The sequence below is a fragment of the Corvus moneduloides genome, chromosome W, assembly GCF_009650955.1.
Source record: "Corvus moneduloides isolate bCorMon1 chromosome W, bCorMon1.pri, whole genome shotgun sequence".
NCBI classification, from domain to species: domain Eukaryota; kingdom Metazoa; phylum Chordata; class Aves; order Passeriformes; family Corvidae; genus Corvus; species Corvus moneduloides.
Window position 1 is genome coordinate 2,976,865 of NC_045510.1, and position 16,757 is coordinate 2,993,621.

Consider the following 16,757-nt stretch of genomic DNA (forward strand, 5'->3'; position numbering starts at 1 on the left):
AGAATTTAAGATCTTTTAGATGGGCTGCATCAGGTCAGTAATAAGCTTTAAGCTAAAGAAAGGCAACTTCTAAATTGGATCCTAATACAGCTATAAATTTATTTTAAGAGAATCATATAGAACCATTTTCAGAAACTGATCACCTACAATGTGACATAAGGAAATATAGAAATAACATATCCATTTTGTTACTAAAGAAATAAATATACAAAAAAAGAAGCTACTGACTATTTAAAGTGCAATTTATGAAAAAACCTTAGCATTTTCTAATTCTAAAACATGTTTCATCTCTTACTAGTCTCTCATAATTTTAAGGACAGCTAGTTCTCAGCTCATTTTTCCTTTTCATGTAATCTTACACTGAAATTATTGCATGTGCTACTGCTAGAATAATTCACAACAGTTGCAGCGGGGATTACTGCAACACACATATATCAAACCAGGAGTCTCGTGGAAAGCGAAGTATATATGGACAGATTCGTGGTAGATGTTTCAGAGGTGTCTATTTCTCCAGCCGCATGGCCGGGCTCAGCTCAGGAACGCCGCAGTCACGGGACCCAAGGGTCCTTGGCCACACCAGGGAACACAAACCAACCAATGGGAAATGAGACTGACCAGGGGCAGGGAAACCCCGTGCCTCCCCCCCAGGGCCCCTCTCCCAGGGCTCCATGGCAGGGGGAGGGACCCCAACATCTCACCCGTTTTATTTTAATAAAAGGAGAATGAAAACAACTGGATAAACATAACAAGAACAGTTTCAAGACAAAACAAGCCACCCTCCTGAGTCTTTAAATGTCCAAACAGATTCTGTGGAACATCTTAGGGCTGACAGAAGGGAGACAGAACTCTCTGGGCATGCTTTGTGGGGAAACTGAGGCAGGAGAGGGTTTAATTTCTTCCCTCCCCCTTTTCATCCCCCCCTCGGCATCGGAGAGGAATTGTAGGGAAATGGAATTGTATAGGGAAGCCATGGGGTGAAAAACAGATTAGGAATAAACTGGGGATAGGGTAAACTTAGGAAAGGGTTCATATTGGGTATAGAGTAAAAGGGGAAAGTAGGCTGTGGGTAGGGAAATTTCTGGGATGGATATTGTTTATAATTTTGTGCATAACGGCTGCCTTTGACTGGAATACCTCCAGGCCCAGTAACATTTGCTGCTTGTAAACCCTTCTTTCCTTGCACTATATCAAATTGTACAACTTCCCCATCTCCTACACTTTGCAGGTAATTTTTAGGGTTATTCCTTTTAATGGCAGTTCTATGGATGAATAGATCTCCCCCTGTATTATCTCGTGTTATAAGTCCATAGTTGTTTTTTACATTGTACCATTTCACAGTTCCTGTGACTTTCGTGGCTACAACTCCTCCTATCACGTGCTTGCGAGTTTGTTGTGGCTGCTGGTCCCGCATTGCGGCTGCTCTGCGCCCTGCGAGCAGCGCTGCTCTGGCGCGTCTGGGCTCTGCGCGGCCCCGCGTTGCCATCGCCGCTGGCTCCGCGCCCTCCGAGTGGTTCCGTTCCGCAAACTCCACGCTGCTTTGAGTGCGGCCCCGTTTCGGCTCGGCGCTGCGCCGCGCGGCTTCTCATGTCGCTGTGGAAACCACCGCTTCTCCCCCTGCAGGGCTCTCCGAGCCGTGTGCTCAGAGCGGGCTTCCACGCTGATGCCCAGTTCCTGGCTGCTCGTGGCCCACGGCACCCGCGGCGCCTGAGGCATCGCTCCCTCACTCGCGGCCGCGTGGCCGGGGACCCCGAGACAGGGATGGGGTCTGCCATAAGGCGCACGCTCCCGAGGGGGCCGGGCGCATCCAGCGCAGGCACCTCCGCCGGCTTGTGCCACAGGGATGGCGGCTGCCCGGCCTCGGCCGCGGGACTATGGCCATCCTTTGCTTTAGGGGTAATAGGACCATATAAATGCTCCTGAATAGCTTCACTGACCACGAGGGATCCACGCAAGGGTTCAATCACTAATGCATGTTCTGTTTGATCTTTCATCTCCCACAAGATTTCGTCCCAAAAACACCCCTGACAAGATCCAGGAGGTTCAATATCAAGAAGTAAGTCTCGAGAAATATAGGAGAAATTTTTGAAAAGCCAGTTAAAAAAAAGGTCTAGATCTCCTGGTTCCATTACTTTTTTGTTTTGTTGTTCAAGGACTCCTTTAACTTCTAGGTACATTTCTTTCTGTGGCTCAGAGAGCCCCATTTCCCACGATTCTTCCATAGTCCAGAGAGAATATCCAAACCAAGATGAGAAGAGAGAGGTCTAGAGTGGTTATTTTACTCACGAATCTTCCTCAGGGATCGGTATCTTGCTCGCATTCCCCCACCAGTTTGTTGCAGTGGGGATTACTGCAACAAGCATATATCAAACCAGGAGTCTCGTGGAAAGCGAAGTATATATGGACAGATTCGTGGTAGATGTTTCAGAGGTGTTTATTTCTCCAGCCGCATGGCCGGGGCTCAGCTCAGGAACGCCGCAGTCACGGGACCCAAGGGTCCTTGGCCACACCAGAGAACACAAACCAACCAATGGGAAATGAGACTGACCAGGGGCAGGGAAACCCCGTGCCTCCCCCCCAGGGCCCCTCTCCCAGGGCTCCATGGCAGGGGGAGGGACCCCAACACACAACTTTCATTATAATCTTCCTTTTGAGTATCTCAGATGAGTTCCTTTTCATCCGAAAACTCCCATGCTTAGTCTAAAGCCAGCAACAATTTTTGGAATAATGGATTAGGCAAGCTCAGGTGTAATCAAAACATTCTTTAAAAAACCACTATAATAACATACTTTTCCCAAATAATTTGACTTGAGGGAAAAATGAATAAACTCATTTTGTTCTTATATTTTTTATTCTGTAGTTAAAATGAGAAAATGAGATTCAAGGAATGTAGGAACCCAGAGTGCCGAGAATATTTCTCTGCCTGTTTTTAAGGGTTCTTACCCCCCGAACAACACTGTTTTAACCTCCAACCTTGGAAAAAAATTACCAACGATCAGACAAGAACTAGAAAATACAGTGGTGTGAATTAGGTGATAGACTATTATGTAAGATTGTCACAGGGTGAAAAATTTAGAGGTTTTGGGCTTCTCTTTGTAGTAAATAGATAAGAGTAAAAAATATCAAAATGGAGGATTGTTGTTGTTCTCTAAACCTTCTTCTCCTTCTTCTACTACTCCATGTTCTGCAGTAAAAGTAGTTTGGAATGACTGGATAGAGAATTCCGCAGTTCCTGGCCATGTTACTGAATAATTGGTAGGAAAGTGAAAATAATGTACGTTTTTAGTAACTATTGGTGCAAATATCTTTAAAAGGCTGTGTAAATCTTGATAATTAGAGACTTCTCTCCTGCTTTCTGTGCTCTATGCTGTACCTGGGTCACTCTAGTGGCTCTGTTCCTCTAATAAGACTTAATAAACAACTATCTGGAAGCACTGAAAATCAAGGAAAATTCTCGGTTTATCTTTGAAACTCCTTGCAAGGACTTTTAGAAAATTCTCTCCCATCAGGAGGGACTTGATTTATGGCACAGTTCAGTGTCATTTGGTGCCCCGTGTTCGGCCTCATCAGAACGAAGCAACCCAGAATGTTTTAGACAGCAGTGCGCGACCAGAAAGAGAAGAAAAGAAAACCCCGGGGTTGGCCCTGAAACTCCAGGATCTCCTAACCTCGGTCGACAGGGGGGAGGAGGAGCTGTGGACTGCTGGACGGAACTCGGACTGGGATTTCACGAGCCGATAACATCTATCAAAAACACGGTAAGCTGTCCAAAACTAGACCAAGAAGCAAATTATGGGTGCAGTTCTGTCCCAAGCGGAGGCAAATATAATACATAGTTTTGAAAACCTAGTTCATAACCATCCCTTACCAGCATCTAAAAAAGAAATACGTTGTTTGCTGTCCTGGGTGAAAAGAGTTTCCTGATGCAGTAATTGGAGATTTGTATTTACCATCTTTTTGGGAGAATATTAATTCTATTCTATACCATTACACGAGTCTAAGAGATGAAACGGCTCAGAAATTAATACCACCAGCTAGAGTAATTTATGAAACGCTTATAGAGCTGGCACCTCCTGCTTCTGACGAAGAGGAGATGTTTAAAACTCCCGCGGAGACTTCGCTGACACCCGTAAAAGCAGCGGGAGATTCTAAACCCCCGCTCGAACCCTTCCCACTCTCAGAGACGGGCAGAAAATGTGATATTCGTGCGAAAGTCCCCGAGGTTCTTAGCAAAAGCGATTATGAGTTCCTGCAGGCACCGCAGGCGGCAGGGAGAGTGCGGCCATTCCGGAAGCGGAACTGGAATTTTTGTCGGACTCAAAATTAAAACTTTTGATCGGTCTGACGGAGGAGCATGATACGGCAATTTTAGAGTTCCCTTCACGCGCGCATGCCGGGGGGGGAGACGGGAGGTCCCTGACCATCTCCCTGAAGACGGAGTCTGCCTCGGAGGACGTGGTTTCCATCTTGCCCGAACCGCCCGTTACAGCGCAAGTCAGGGGCAGGTCCGTACCTCCCGAACCCGGGGTCCTCCCATCAGATGAACCATGCGTGCGGCCAGGGGCGGTCCCGGAGCTTCCATCTAGCTCTCCCGCTACCCCCACGCAGCACGGATTCGCAGCCGCTTTCATGTTTGAACTGCCCGCCGCGGCGGCGGCAGCGACGCCTGCTTCTGACGTCATCACTCCCGCCGCTGCTGACCCAGCTTTACTTCCGCTTTCGGGAGACCTCACTTCCACGCCTGCGCGGCGCGGCATAAGCCACCCGTCCTCAGATACCGCAGTTACCCCGGCAACACCGCTCGCTACTCGAGCTGCTCCTAGCCCTGCCCCCAGCCCTGGCCAGGGCATCAGCCACGCCCCTGGCTCCAGCCAAGCCGCGCTCCCAGTCCTCGGCCCCAGCGTTTCTACTACCCCTGCCCCACCCCTGGTCCTGGCTGCTATCCCCGCACGTCTGCCAGGCACGGACGCCTCAGCTGCTACGCCGGCGTGGCCGGTGGGCACAGCACCTCCAGCCAGCCCTGCAATTCCATCGGCTACTGCAGCTCCATCGTACAAGCCTTCAGCAGCTACAACTAAAACCAGCTCTGTGTCAACACAGCCCGTGTCTGCACCGCAGCCACGGCCGAGGGCATACAGCTGAGACATTTCAGCAACTACCGTGTCACCATCGCATGTACCCCCTGTCATCCCTCTGACAACACCACTCAGAGAATTATCACGACAATCACATGATGTTAAACCACATCTCCCACACGGTTTCAGCGAAACAAAATCGATTTTATCTCCAGAAGAGAAAGAGGACTTTTTCAAATATATACTGGCACCTCTTCCATCACAACAGGACGAACCACGTATTATCCCTATTGAAAGTGAGGTCTCGGAGAGAGACATTCCACTTCATGCACATTCTTCTCGAACTTCTCAGGGACGTTCAGCTGATTTTATGGGACTTTTTCATCCTCAAGTGCCTGTTCAGGACCTCAGTGGGGAGGATATGGTGACCATCACAGCTTCAGAAGGCATTCCTATATCTTCTCAAGCTTCATCTCATTTTTTTACAGTGAGCAGTACAACTCCAACTTCTCGTATGCCTTCTTCAAAGCTTCGAATTCCACAACAACAGGCATCTGATCCCTCATTTTTCCACCATCGCTTTTAGCTTTCAGATGACTTTGTTCATCATCTTTACTTCCGACTCAGAGAATGTGCAAGAGATTATCTACCTCAAGAGGTTGATGCACTGGGTCCCCAGCCCTCACCCATCCCGCATGGTGGCAGTTCCCTGTCCAGATCCACTGTACCCTTTCCTTCAGTGTCCAGATCAAAGCCACCTGCGATGGCAGGTTCAGCCACTCCTCGTTTATTACCTTACAGTGCACAGCCACGAATACCGTCCCCTATTCCTCATCCAGGAGGGGGAGAAGAAGATAGAATGAATGGATTCTTCGGTGAAGAAGAACCTGCATCCCTGCAGTCCAATCAAGCTGCAAGTTCACGAAATGCTGGTATGGACATGGTTTCACCTGACAGATATGTTTCAAGAGATACGTCTGCTACAACAGACTGGTCAAGTATTAGGAAAAGAGGACTTAAAGACAGATATTTTACTATGGCCGAAACAGATAGTATTGTAATGCCGGTTACATATACCAGACACAATCAAAATCCTCCTGTATGGCAACCTATGGATCATCAAGTTATCAAAGATTTAATGGATGCAGTAAAGAATCATGGACTGGGAAGTCCATACTTCAAACAACTTTTGAGAGGCACATTTAACGATTATGATTTGGTACCTTTTGACTGTAGAAGTATTGCCTCAACAATACTTACAGATGCACAACTCCTGCTATGGGATGTGAGAAGAGCACTTTGTGAGCTGAGAGAAAAATATACAGGAGGACCACAGGCAGCTCTCACATTAGAGCAATTGGCTGGTGACAAACCTCATGCTAGACCAGAAGATCAGGCAGTGGTTTTGCCTCGAAATGTGCTTATAGATATCAAAGAAGCAGCGCAAAAAGCAATCTTACAAATTCCACCAACTGGAACCCCAGAAGGCGTTTACACAGAAATAAAGCAAGGTCCTGCTGAAAGTTTTACCTCATTCGTTGATCGTCTAAAGCAAGCCTTGGACAGACAAGTTAGTGATGAAGCGGCAAAACCATATCTGCTACAAGGTCTTGCTTTTGCAAAGGCTAATGCAGAGTGCAAACGTATAATCAGTGCTATACCTGGTCAAGCGACCATAGCCGAAATGATAGAAGCATGCAGTAAGGTGGGTACACCTCAGCATGTTGCAACAGTTCAAGAAAATGCTTTTGGACAAGAACTTGGAAAACTTCTTAAAGAGCAAGTAGCAGCGCTTCGTTCCAATCTGCAACGAAGTAACTCCACAGAAGTGATGGCTGCAGAATTCACTGGGAGACCATGCTTTAAATGCGGAAAATATGGACACATGAAAAAGTATTGTCCAGGGCCTGAAAAAAATGTGAAAACGTCAGGCCTCTGTCCAAGATGTAGAAGAGGAAAGCATCATGCCAATCAATGTCGCACCAGAACAGATGTGGGTGGGAATCTTTTATCACTTCCGGGAAACTTGAAAAGGAGTGCGGGACGCCAACACGCTACGACACAAGTGATGGCGACGGCTCAACCCGTAATCCCACAGGGAACGCAGTTATCAGAGAAGGTCACTCAAACTCTGTCAGCCAGACCATCTGTAGATTTCCCAGTGACCCAGAATTGCTACCACCAGGGGTGCAATGCGAATTGGCAACTTCCAAATTAGTATGTTTTATGAATGAAAATCATGCAGTGATACCCACAGGGGTCACTGGAACATCTTGGAAGAGACAAGACTTTTTAATTGTAGGCAAGGAAAGATGTAGCATCATAGGGCTCATTGTTTATCCATCAATTGTTTCAGCAGATCAAAATGAAGAGCTAACAGTTTTGGCTCAGCCTTTACGTCCTCCACTGGTTATTCCAGAAAATACTCCAATAGCCACAGCTATTGCTTTACCATCTTATGCAACAGAACAGATCATGCCAGTGACCGATCAACAAGCTTCAGTTGACATTGAGGATGTGGATATTCATGCCAGTTGGATGAAGCAGATAGGCCGTGATCGACCTGTGCTCATTTGTAGCTTAACATGTGGAGACAAGACAATCTCAATCAGGGGCATGTTGGACACTGGTGCAGATGTTACAGTCATCTCTTATCTCTTTTGGCCCAAAGAATGGTGCTTGAGGGCACCTTTGAACTCACTTTCAGGTACTGGAGGAAATACCCTATGCCTGCAGAGTGAGCATGCAATTGTTGTTTCAGCACCAGAAGGAAAGACAACAATCATTCGTCCTTTCATTGTGCAGAAGCCCATCACAGTATGGGGAAGAGACATCTTATCACAATGGGGAACAAAAATAGAAGTAGATTTTTAATAGGGATTGCTGCAGCACTCACCACCTTGAAATTAACCTGGAAAACAGGCGAACTTGTATGGGTGGACCAGTGGCCCCTGGAAGAGAAGAAATTGAGTGCTCTCAAGAGTCTTGTTAAAGAACAATTGCAAAAAGGCCACATAAAACCAACCAATAGTCCCTGGAATTCTCCAGTATTCGAGATTCGCAAGAAAACCTCCGGTTCATGGAGATTGCTCCATGACCTCAGAAAGATTAATGAGGTCATTGAAGAAATGGGACCACTTCAACTTGGACTTCCATCTCTCTCGATGATTCCGAGAGATTGGCCACTTGTAATCATTGATCTCAAAGATTGTTTCTTCAACATCCCACTTCATCCAGAGGATGCTCCTCGATTTGCATTTTCTGTCCCAAGTATCAACAGACAAAAACCTCTGCAAAGATATCATTGGGTTGTTCTTCCATAAGGTCTCAAAAATTCTCCAACCATTTGTCAATGGTTTGTGGCACGAGCCTTATATCCAGCGCGAAAGAAATATCCACAAGCAATAATTATTCATTATATGGATGATTTGCTCATTGCAGCGTCCACACAACAAGGGCTACAAGAAGCTCGTGACAGTGTGATTACAGAAGTCCAAAATGCCGGATTGGAAATCTCTACTTCAAAAATTCAAGAAAATTCACCGTGGAGATATTTAGGATGGAGACTTACGGAGCAAGCAATAAGACCACAGAAGATACAAGTCAGAACTCAAGTTAAAAATCTGCAAGATCTACAACATCTTTTGGGAGAGATCAACTGGATCAGACCAATCTTGGGAATCACAAATGATGAACTTGCACCAATTTTTAGTCTCTTGAGGGGAGACTGTGATATCAATTCGCCTAGAACCCTCTCACCTGAAGCTCAAGAAGCTCTTGGAAAGATTGCTAAAGCTCTTCAACAGAGACAAGCACATCGCTTTATACTGAGCCAACTATTTTTCCTTGCAGTGTTAGGAGAAAATATGCAACTGTATGGTCTCATATTTCAATGGGACTCGTCACAGCGAGATCCTTTATTAATATTAGAGTGGATTTTTCTGCCCTACAGATCCCCTAAAACAATTTTCACAACTTTAGAAATGGCAGCTTAAATTATAATCAGAGCTAGAGCAAGGTTACTAACAATGGCAGGCAAGGATTTCATGACAATCTATCTGCCTTTGAAAAAGAAATATTTTGATTGGGCAATGCAAAAATCAGATGATTTGCAAGGTTGCATTGTTAGATTACTCAGGTGTTTGCTCAATTCATTTTCCAAGCCACAAACTGCTACAAGCAAAAATAGGCTTTAGAGAAAAACCCATGATAAGTGAAGTGCCATTAGATGCAATAACGTTATTTACGGATCGTTCCGGGAAAACACAGAAGTCAGTGATAACATGGCAGAATGCAACTACAAAAGAATGGGAATCAGATATTCAGATAATACAAGGCTCACCCAGATTGTGGAATGAGCAGCAGTCGTTCGAGCATTTCATTTGTTTCAAGAACCATTCAATCTAATTACAGATTCAGCTTACGTGGCAAATATAATTAAATGAATAGAAGGATCATTTTGGAAAGAAATTGATAATAAGAATCTGTGTTCTTATCTTTTGTGTCTGAAAAAATTATTAGATCATACAGAACACAAATATTTTATTTCCCACATCAGAGCACACACTTCTCTTCTGGGATTTTTGGTAGAAGGAAATGCACAAGCAGACAAATTGACCATGGTCATTTCAAACACTTTGCTGAACATTTTTGAGCAAGCAAAACTGAGTCATGCATTTTTTCATCAGAACACACAAGCACTGATGTGGACATTTTGCATTTCTAAAGATCAAGCGAAGGCCATCATAAGTGCCTGTCCAGACTGTGAGCTTGTGCAGCCCCCTGTATCCACAGGAGCAGTCAATCCAAGAGGATTGCAGAGCCTGAAATTATGGCAGACAGAATGTCATAGGTCAGCAAGCATAGTCCCAGAAGTGATGTCCTTGCCAAGGGGTGCTTACAGCTTCCTCTGGGACCTAACAGAACCTATCAGATGGCTAGTTTGAATATGGACAATTCTTTAAGGCACTTAAGGTTGTGACCGCCTCTGTGATGCACACTTAAGAATAGGAAACTCCAAGGCAGAGGCTCTATCTCTCTTGTTTCTGGTGCTGGGACAGGTGGCTGCAGGCCCCGTGAGGGGGCCAGTGGGCCTGGCCCAGGCCCTGCTCAGGCCAGGCCGGGTCGGGCCACGGCCATCCTGGAGCCAATGGGCCCTGTTCCACCCGCGGAACCCCCCCCCCCCCCCCCCACCCGGGCTGTGGGCAGCCTGAGCGGCTCGGCTCCCCCCCCCCCCCCTCCACTTCGATAAGCCACATTCCAGCTGCAAGGCCGAGGTAAGATTAACCCTTTTAGTGCTGTGAAGAGCTGAAAACCTGAGGGAAGAGAAAGAGGACATGCTTAAAGCTGAAATTCTGTTGTGAAGCTATGATATGTCAGAGTATCCCGTTGTAATTTCATGAAGATACGGGGGGTGGAGCGTTCAGTTCAACTTGTGAGCAAAAGCACCTGCCCTGAGATAGGCAGATGCTGATGCAGCTGTAATTTCATGAGAAGTTTGAACAGGGAGAGATGGAAGCGATGAGGACTTTTGCTCCAAATGGGAAAGGAGAAAACCTCAGTTCCTAGAGATGCTCCCAGAGATAGTCCTAAAGATGAAGATGAGGAAGACCCTTTGCTCCCAGGGAAGGAGAAGGGCCTCTGTTCTTAGAGATGAAATGCTCCCAGAGATGGGTCAAGAGAACTTTTGTTTCTGAACGGCTCAACCTTAAAATTGTACCCCAAAAAACTTCAAGAGTGGACCCTCGAAAGCAGTTGTGGGAAAAGCTGCAAGTCGGGGGAAGGGAGTCACATGCGAGCAGAGAGACTCCTCTTCCTAAATGGACTGAACAGAGTTATTTGGAAGTGGGCGGCTGTCTCGTTGTGATAATGTTTTCATAGCATGGGCAAGAGAGACTTCTCTTCCTAAATGGACTGAACAAGGTTACTATGGAAGTGGTAAACTGACTGAACATCTCAAGGGTTGTCTTTTTACATTGTCAGTGGGAGAAGGGAGGAAGGTAGGGGGAGGAGAAGAGTTCTGAAAGTGTGGTATAATTTTTTTTTTTCTCCTTTTAGGTCTGTTAATAAACTTCTTTATATTCTTTCAAGTTTGGTGCCTGCTTTGCGTTTCTCCTAATTCTTATCTCACAGAAGATAAACAGTAATGAGTATTTTGGACCAAACCACTACACAGATGTTACAAAATACCCATCTTTTGGGAGATTTAAAAATATTCATGTGTCATACATGAAATCCCTATTTGTGCTTGGTCTTTGCATATTAAGTTCTTTAAGTAATTAATTTTGAGTTAATTATTTTTAAATTGAATGTTACAATTAACCCATCAGCCCAGGTACAAAAATCCAGTTCCATTATCAATGTTTCCATTTGTTTAAAGTTTATTAATAGAGTTGCACCCTTCCCAGTTAAAATTTTCCCAGTAAAAAATCACAAACTTGCCCCTTTTCAAGCTTCAAACCACTGGTACACCATAAGAGTTACCTTTCCTGTGTTTACTATATACTTTTACAAGTGTTTTGAGGTGTGTTGGATGTATTTTAATACTTTTTGTAAGTGTTTCACTTGCATTTTGATTCCAAGGCCAAAACCCCACCCAGTCTTAATAGCCAGCAGCTATTTTTAGCCACGGCCATTACTCTGCAGGCAAGTCCCATGCCAACCTGAATACCTGAATTTTAATGAAGGTATTGTATTCCCTTAACTCTAACTGATACCACCCCCCTTGACAACGATGAGCCATTGGTGGACGGAGATGATCCATCAAAGGGAAAGCACCAATCGCCTTGGACCGAAGGGGTGGGCTGTGGGCGGACTGTGGGCGGAGCAAAAACTATAAAAAGGACGAAGCCGAGAGGCGGGGCCTTTTCTCTCTTCCCCTCTTGCTCTCTCCAGACTAGCTGTGGGAGACATCGGTGCTGGGCATTAAAAGCCTTACCCCTTTTAAGGGGCTTTTAGTAATTTTTTAAAGTCAACCCAGCACTGCAAGTTCTTTTTCTCTACCTGAGGTCTAGTGCTGTCTCAGCCAGAAGATCTCATATCCCTGCGCTCCTGGGGCATACCATCTACTGAGCCATAGGATCCCAAATTTTTATATTTTTCTGATTTCTGTAATTTTTCAATTTTTGTGTTTTCAATAAATTAATCTTTTTAAGAGTTGTCTCATTTCTCACACATGTATCTGTGGACACCTTTTCAGATGCAGTCTTTGCTTCCCTATATGTAGGCGAAACAGCGAAACATGCATGTCGACATTTTTTGCAAGCATTTGCAGCATTGGGTGTTCCTCAGGAAATTAAAACAGATAATGGTCCAGCTTACAGAGGACGAACCCTTAGCACATTTTTGAAAAATTTGGGTGTTTGCCATATATTTGGCATTCCTAATTCTTCTACAGGCCAAGCTATCATTGAAAGAACACACTATACCTTAAAATCCCTTTCAGATAAACAGAAAAGGGGGGAAGCAGAGGCTACGCCTCAGATGCAGTTGAACACAGCTTTGTACGTTTTAAACTTCTTGAATAGCTCCTTTGCAAAACCTACTCCACCAATTATCAGGCATTTTTCAAATAGTACTCAGGCAAAATTGAGAGAAAATCCTTTAGTCTTGATCAAAGATTTAGAGACCAGAAAGATTGAAAGTCCATTTCAACTAATAACTTGGGGCAAAGGGTATGCTTGTGTCTCAACAGGTGAAGGACCGAAGTGGATTCCAGCAAAAAACGTGAAACCTTATCAAGTCCAGAAACAAGCAGGAATCGACTCCAGGAACAAGGAGGCGAGCACGCAGACGTGAATCAGTGTCAACACTACCGTCGATGCCACAGACATCAGTTGTCTTTCTGTGCAAGAACTGTGGACTGAGCCTTATGTAAAAAGTGGGAAAGTTAATCGTGTAAATTTTGTATGTAAGAGTGTGGTAGAAGTTATGTTACAGATCAGAGATTCCTATGTGGGATAAAGCTGTTGAGAATGAAGCTCAATCAGGTATTACACTTGTGCCTTATCATCTCACTGATTGCCTTAAGCAATGCAGCTTTCCCAGTAAAACAACCAAAAGAAAATGTCTGGGAGACTCTGGCCAATGCATCAGGCCTAGATACCATTTGTCTAACTCACTCAAGGTCAAAGAAGCCATTTTCAACGTTTGGTCGGTCTACTAGCAGACAAATGGCCACCTTCCAAACATGCTAATCTAAAACTTTCACAATTCAGTTCAAATCCAGTGGAAAGTTGGGATGCTTGGACCAAATCCCTTCCGGAGGCTCCTTACGAACCTCAGGAATTGGAAATTCTTGGTTCAATAAAAATGGAGTTTTGTGTAGTATTCAGTTCTCCAGGGTTGAAACAAAATAAAGACAAGATAACAGATGTCAGTCCAAATTATAAAATATATAGAAATGCAACATCTTGGTGCAATTCAACAGTAAAGATGAGCACACCGTTCAACCAGGATCCATTACAATTGCCACAAGGGATGTTTCTCATTTTTGGAGACAGAATTTGGCCTGCAATTCCCTCAAATGTCAAAGGCGGTCCATGCAGCTTTGGAAAGCTTTCTTTGCTAACGCCTAACGCAAAAATGATAAAAGAACATAAGAGTAGGGAAAAAAGATTTGTTGAGCAATATAAATCTGATTGTAATGACAAATTTACAGCTTGGAATTTTGGACAAAGGTTTTCTGCAGCTCTCCTTTTACCCGGTGCTGCTGCAGGAGCAGCCTTAAGACAATTGGATCAATTAGGCTGTTGGCTAAGTAAGAACTCTCGTGCTGTCTCTCGCACTGAGTGATATGTTAACTGATGTTCAGAGTGTGAGACAAGCGACTCTGCAGAACAGAGCAGCAATTGATTATCTTCTATTAGTGCATGGACATGGATGTGAAGAATTTGAAAGTATGTGTTGTATGAATTTGTCGGATCATTCGAAATCCATCCATGAAAGTATACGGCAATTAGAGGATGGAATAGCTAAACTTGGAGAAGAAAGCAGATCATTGTTGAACGATTTGTTCAATTGGTTTGACCTTACACCCTTATGGAGAAAAATTTTGAAGATAGGTTTGTATATTTTAACTATTGTTGTAATTCTTTTAGTATTTGTACCTTGTATACTTCACTGTGCTAGATGAGCCACGGACAAAGCTGTCAAGGAAGTGTTTTTGGTTCAAACAGGAGGGGGAGATGTAGGAACCCAGAGTGCCGAGAATATTTCTCTGCCTGTTTTTAAGGGTTCTTACCCCCCTGAACAACACTGTTTTAGCCTCAAACCTTGGAAAAAATTACCAACGATCAGACAAGAACTAGAAAATACAGTGGTGTGAATTAGGTGATAGACTACTATGTAAGATTGTCACAGGGTGAAAAATTTAGAGGCTTTGGGCTTCTCTTTGTAGTAAATAGATAAGAGTAAAAAATATCAAAATGGAGGATTTTTGTTGTTCTCTAAACCTTCTTCTCCTTCTTCTACTACTCCATGTTCTGCAGTAAAAGTAGTTTGGAATCATTGGATAGAGAATTCCGCAGTTCCTGGCTGTGTTACTGAATAATTGGTAGGAAAGTGAAAATAATATACGTTTTTAGTAACTATTGGTTAAATTATCTTTAAAAGGCTGTGTAAATCTTGATAGAGAGACTTCACTCCTGCTTTCTGTGCTCTATGCTGTACCTGGGTCACGCTAGTGACTCTGTTCCTCTGATAAGACTTAATAAACAACTATCTGAAAGCATTGAAAATCAAGGAAAAGTCTCGGTTTATCTTTGAAACTCCTTGCAAGGACTTTTAGAAAATTCTCTCCCATCAGGAGGGACTTGATTTATGGCACAGTTCAGTGTCAAAGGAAGTTCCAATTCATGCAATGCATTTCAAAGAATATCTGCTTAACGATTTTTAAGCTGTGGATAATCTGACAGGTCTAGTTTTCAGTGTGTTTTAGGACAAGCTGCAGAACAGCAAGGGTCACCTTTCAGCACTTTAGATTTGGAGCTATTTAAGGCCTGAGTTTCCAGTCCTATCAAAGCTTGGAAGTCCGAATTCAGAGTTTAAACCCAATTAAGCTTTCGGTCAGCCTCATCCAGAACACAGGTTTCACAAGGGAGGTGTGTCTGTGCTGGCTGGTCAGCCCCGTGACAGAAGGACAGGAGTTCAAATGTAGCGAGAGCATGGCAAAGGGGGCATACTGCTTTTAGTAGACTGAGGTATCTGGCTTTACACACAGTAAAGAAACAACCCAGAAAAAACAATAAAAACAAAATTATTCTAATTCCAAGAAAATGTTAAGAGTATGTTTCTGAAGTCTTTACTACATAAGAATGCTTTAACCTTTACTTTCTCACAGCTGAATACAAACTCATCTCAACATGATGATGCATAGCCTGATAGTTCAGTGGCACACAAGACCTATGGGAAGACACTGAAGTGAAAATGAGCCCAGAATGGCCTAGAACATGTATCAACGAAGCACATCGAGCATATTTTGCGGACTTGTAAATGAAATTTGGGTCTGTTCCCTCAGAGAAAAATAATGACTTACAGCAGGTGGAAATTTTGGTAGAAATCCCCAAGGAGCATCCTGATGCACCACTTCACAACACAGTGTAACTTACATATTTATCTGGCACCTTCAGTGAATATAGGACAAGTTGCTGATGTGAACTGCTCACTTGATGATAATTTTTTCCTTCTGTCTAAATTAAGATGATACACTCTAGCTCACCTGTAACTTTTGGGTCAGAGAATTCCTCTGTGCCTGGAACTCTCTGGCACTGTTGATTTCTTGCTTCAATCTTTCAGTTTCCTAAGGGAGAAGAAACAACCTTGCTAGCAACACGTTATCTAACTCGGCTTCAGTGCAGGTAAACTGGCTGCTGCTGTTTCTCCTGAGTGAGCTATTGCAATGATATAAAAACTGGCAGTTAGATACTGCCCATCATAGTGCATGAAGTTTAAGCCCTGCTTCCAATATTCCTAAATCACAGTCCCAAAATAGCAATTCTGTTCTGAATAAACAATACAGATAAGCATTTTCTTTGCTATAAAAGTCCAAGTTATTCTCTCCCACAAAAAAGATCTGAAATAATGTTTTCCTAGAAAATTAAGAGCCCTTGTAATTAGAAAAACCATTTTATACTTTAAATTCTATTAAAAACTATTCTCCATTTTTTCAAGAGAAAAATTCAGTTTTCATTTGTGAGCTGCTTATTTTGTCACTAACAGCAGGGCTGAGCATCAAAAGATTGCCTGCTTTGACCATTGATTTCTGTAAAAAGATAATCTAAAAGGAAAGGTTTCTTTAATTTAGCAAGAAGAAAATAATAAAATATAAAAATAACAAATAGATAAAATAATGAATGGAAGAGAAACCTGTTCTTAGCTTGCTTTCAACACACAAGAATAAAAATAGCTAATGAAGCTAAAAGGTATCAAATTTAAAACTAGTAAATACTTTTCCCAAAAAGCGCATAGTCATCTCACAGAACTTCTTTCAGAAAGATCTCTTTGCATCCAACAGTTCAGCATAATTCAAAAGCACATGGACACCAAAATGGGAAACAATACCAACCTGAAGCTAATCTCTTAAGTATGAGGAAGTTTGGAAAAGACTTTGTTCCATTTTGGGGGGATATTCTGTAACTGCTGCATCTTCTCATCCATCCTCCTTGGAAACACCTAGTAACAGCCCCA

The 16,757-nt window shown here is 43.7% G+C and overlaps 1 protein-coding gene across 1 annotated transcript in view; it reads right to left on the reverse strand.

The window, feature by feature from the left end:
* LOC116437360 (homer protein homolog 1-like) overlaps positions 1-16,757 on the reverse strand; it is a 285,610-nt gene that overhangs the window by 6,638 nt on the left and 262,215 nt on the right. Inside the window, exon 8 of the mRNA XM_032095030.1 lies at positions 15,790-15,870. Within this exon, the coding sequence (XP_031950921.1) occupies positions 15,790-15,870 (81 nt within the window). The remainder of the gene's footprint in view (positions 1-15,789; positions 15,871-16,757) is intronic.